General features: G+C 49.2%; 1 protein-coding gene across 1 annotated transcript; it reads left to right on the top strand.

Moving 5' to 3' along the window:
* Window positions 1-765: 765 nt before the first annotated feature.
* On the top strand, window positions 766-2,202 carry SLC25A2 (solute carrier family 25 member 2). The gene has a single exon (XM_527046.6). The coding sequence runs from the start codon at window positions 972-974 to the stop codon at window positions 1,875-1,877; it is 906 nt and encodes a 301-aa protein (XP_527046.1). The 5' UTR covers window positions 766-971; the 3' UTR covers window positions 1,878-2,202.
* The last annotated feature ends 1,689 nt before the right edge of the window (window positions 2,203-3,891 follow it).

The following is a 3,891-nucleotide window of genomic DNA, read 5'->3' as shown; positions in this document are numbered from 1 at the left end:
TACAAAATTTAGCCAGATGTGGTGGCTTGCGCCTGTAGTCCCTCTAATCTCAGCTACTCAGGAGGCTGAGGTGAGAGGATCGCCTGAGGCCAGGAGATTGGGGCTGCAGTGAGCCAGGATCGCGCCACTGAACTCCAGCTTAGGCGGCCGAGTGAGACCCTAACTCAAAAAAAAAAAAAAGAAAGAAAAAGAAAAGAAAAGAAGCAGGGCTGACTGATTAGGACAGCATTTCTTTTGCCGCCAGTTGAACTGCGGCGTCTAGAGTTCCCGGCCATAATTGCAAGAATTTATCGAAAAGCTTTACATGTTTTCTTGGTTTTGGTTTTGTTTTGAGACAGAGCCTCACCCTTTCGCCCACCCTGGAGTGCAGTGTGCGATCATAGCTCACTGCAGCATCGACCTCCCGGGTTCAAGCGATCCTCGCTTCATTCTCCTGAATTGCTGGGACCACAGGCGCGCGCCATCGCGCCCGGGTATTTTTTCGTTTTTGTAGATATGGAGTCTTGCCATATTGCCCAGGCTGGTCTCGATCTCCTGGGCTCAAGCGATCCTCCCGCCTCGGCCTCCCAAAGTGCTGGGATACAGGAGTGAGCCACCGCGCCCAGTCGCAGTACACTAAAAGTATTTATTCGGTCCGCGTCCCCCGCCTGCGGGTGCAGGGATGGCGGCCCCAGGCTGGAGGCGGCTGGGGGCCCGGCCAGTGCGCCAGGAGCCGCAGGAACGCTAGTGAGCCGCGCGCGGGGCCGGCAGCTGGGGGTTATTTTAGTGCGCGGGGAGGGGGCGGCCCGCGGCGGAGCGTGGGGTTGAGCGGCTTCCCCCGCACTGGGGTGAGAGCCCAGAACAGGCGGCAGAGCCACCCCACAACCCCCAACCCCAATCCCCGCGCTCGCTGCGGCTGGACGTGAAAAGCCGGTCTCACGCTCTGGGGAGTTAGTCGCCTTCCACTGGGACCCTCAGACGAGTGAGCGAACATGAAGTCCGGTCCTGGCATCCAAGCCGCCATCGACCTCACAGCGGGGGCCGCAGGGGGGACAGCGTGTGTACTGACTGGGCAGCCCTTCGACACAATAAAAGTGAAGATGCAGACGTTCCCTGACCTGTACAAGGGCCTCACCGACTGCTTCCTGAAGACATACGCCCAAGTGGGTCTCCGGGGCTTCTACAAGGGCACCGGCCCGGCACTTATGGCCTACGTCGCCGAAAACTCGGTCCTCTTCATGTGCTACGGGTTCTGCCAGCAGTTTGTCAGGAAAGTGGCTGGAATGGACAAGCAGGCAAAGCTGAGTGATCTCCAGACTGCAGCCGCGGGGTCCTTCGCCTCTGCATTTGCTGCACTGGCTCTCTGCCCCACTGAGCTTGTGAAGTGCCGGCTACAGACCATGTATGAAATGGAGATGTCAGGGAAGATAGCAAAAAGCCATAATACAATTTGGTCTGTCGTGAAGGGTATCCTTAAAAAGGATGGCCCCTTGGGCTTCTACCATGGACTCTCGAGTACTCTACTTCAAGAAGTACCGGGTTACTTCTTTTTCTTTGGTGGCTATGAACTGAGCCGATCGTTTTTTGCGTCAGGGAGATCAAAAGATGAACTAGGCCCTGTCCATTTGATGTTAAGTGGTGGAGTTGCTGGAATTTGCCTGTGGCTTGTCGTGTTCCCAGTGGATTGTATTAAATCCAGAATTCAAGTTCTTTCCATGTATGGGAAACAGGCAGGATTTATTGGTACCCTCTTAAGTGTTGTGAGAAATGAAGGAATAGTAGCCTTATATTCTGGACTGAAAGCTACTATGATTCGAGCAATCCCTGCCAATGGGGCACTGTTTGTGGCCTACGAATACAGCAGGAAGATGATGATGAACCAGTTGGAAGCATACTGAAGTGTCTTGGTGAACCTGGATCCGAGTCCATGAGTTTGAGGACTACAGTTCATCACAGGGTTCAACAGAGTACAAGACCACTGTCTAATTTTGACTTCATGGGAATTTTGGTTTTATCTTCCCTTCTTCTACCCTAAATCTTAACTTTATGGAAGGGCCTCTACTTTACATCATATAATTTCTGCCCATAATTGTATTGAAATAGGAAAGTTGCTGCTCTTGCACTTGCTGGAATGTACAGGGTGGGCTGGTTGACCCTATGTACCTAATCTGAAAAACTAAATATCGTTCTGTCAGGGCCTTTGCATAAATCCATTTGTGTGTACATGCAGTTTGGATGATTCTATGTCGTGAGTGAAAGAATTTAGTTCTATATATAATCTCAAATATCAGCCCCCCAAACCCAGAATTGACCATATTTTGTGAAGATAGGTATGAATGATTACTCAGGATCACTCTCTCTTTTTTTCTTTTTTTTTGGAGACAGAGTCTCACTCTGCCGCCCAGGCTGGAGTGCTGTGGCATGATCTTGGCTCACTGCAACCTCTGCCTGCCTGGTTCAAGCGATTCTCCTGCCTCAGCCTCCCGAGTTGCTGGGATTACAGGTGCCCGCCACCACGCCCAGCTAATTTTTGTATTTTTAGTAGGGATGGGGTTTCACCATGTTAGCCAGGCTGGTCTCGAACTCCTGACCTCAGGTGATCCACCCAGCTCGGCCTCCCAAAGTGATGGGATTATAGGCATGAGACACCGCACCCGGCCAGGATCTCTTTTAAAGTCTGCTTAACATGTGCACTACATTAGGCGGTTCAAGTTTTGAAACATGTTCGTGTGGTGCTTGATACCAAAATACTCCTCTCTCTCTCTCTCTCTCTCATATATATATATATATATATATATATATATATATGAGAAAAAGTATATATATATATGAGAAAAAGTATATATATATATGAGAAAAAGTATATATATATATATGAGAAAAAGTATACATATATATATACTTTTTTTTTTTTTGAGATGCAGTCTCACTCTTGTTGCCCAGGCTGGAGTGCAGTGGCACGATCTTGGCTCACTGCAACCTCTGCCTCCCGGGTTCAAGTGACTCTTCTACCTCAGCCTCCCAAGTAGCTGGGACTACAGGTGCACGCCACCACGCCCGGCTAACTTTTGTGTTTTTAGTAGAGATGGGGCTTTGCCATGTTGGCCAGGCTCGTCATGAACTCCTAACCTCAGGTGATCCACCCGCCTAGGCCTCCCAAAGTTCTGGGATTACAGGTGTGAGCCGCTGCGCCTGGCCTCATCTGTATTTTTAAGAGGAGAAGGTACCTGCATACCAGTGTGACTTTGACATTCTTGAGTTAAAAGTTTCAGAGTAAGCATTGTGGATTTTCCCAAGAAACAATACCCTTAATATAGTGTTATCCATTTTCAAAGCGGGATTATATTCTGCACTCTGCCTATATGGTTAGGGATGGTCTAGAGTATCATCAGGCCTTGGGGAATCCACACAGCCTTCCTGCGCCAGCTTCCGTTCTCCCCCTCAAAGGAGCTGGGCTTTAGTTCCAGGAAGGAGCTGTGCACCTATGCTTTGATGAAGACCCATGTGGCTGATAACAGTTCTTAGCTTCCAGTCTCTGGGTCCTGGCCTGGGTAGGACTCAAGGGTGTTCTGTCGGCCCATTTAGAGGTTGTTGATTCATTTTGGGTCACTTACTGTCCTCTCTGCCTCCATCAGCCAGAAACCTTCCTGGGGAACAGAAAGTGACAAAGCTAAGCGAAGCTTTTGTTCCCTGTTTGCTAATAATACTTGTGGGTAAAAGTCATCTACTCTCAGATAGAACTAGACAGAACTTAGTGCTTTTGCTCCACAATGAGTCATGTTAGGGACAACCCTTTCTTGAAGTTTACCTTGGGGTCCGTAATACCTTCCCATGCCTTTACAGTGCTAGAGTCTTCTAAATTTGGTACTGTTCATCAGTAAATTTTAATGATAACTACGTATGGGGTGTGAC

The sequence above is a fragment of the Pan troglodytes genome, chromosome 4 (assembly GCF_028858775.2).
Source record: "Pan troglodytes isolate AG18354 chromosome 4, NHGRI_mPanTro3-v2.0_pri, whole genome shotgun sequence".
In the NCBI taxonomy this organism is placed as follows: Eukaryota; Metazoa; Chordata; class Mammalia; order Primates; family Hominidae; genus Pan; species Pan troglodytes.
This window is presented reverse-complemented; position numbering and strand designations above follow the sequence as displayed.

Excerpts from the sequence above, each read along its gene's own strand:
- SLC25A2 (XM_527046.6), top strand. The coding sequence starts at position 972 with ATGAAGTCCGGTCCTGGCATCCAAGCCGCCATCGACCTCACAGCGGGG.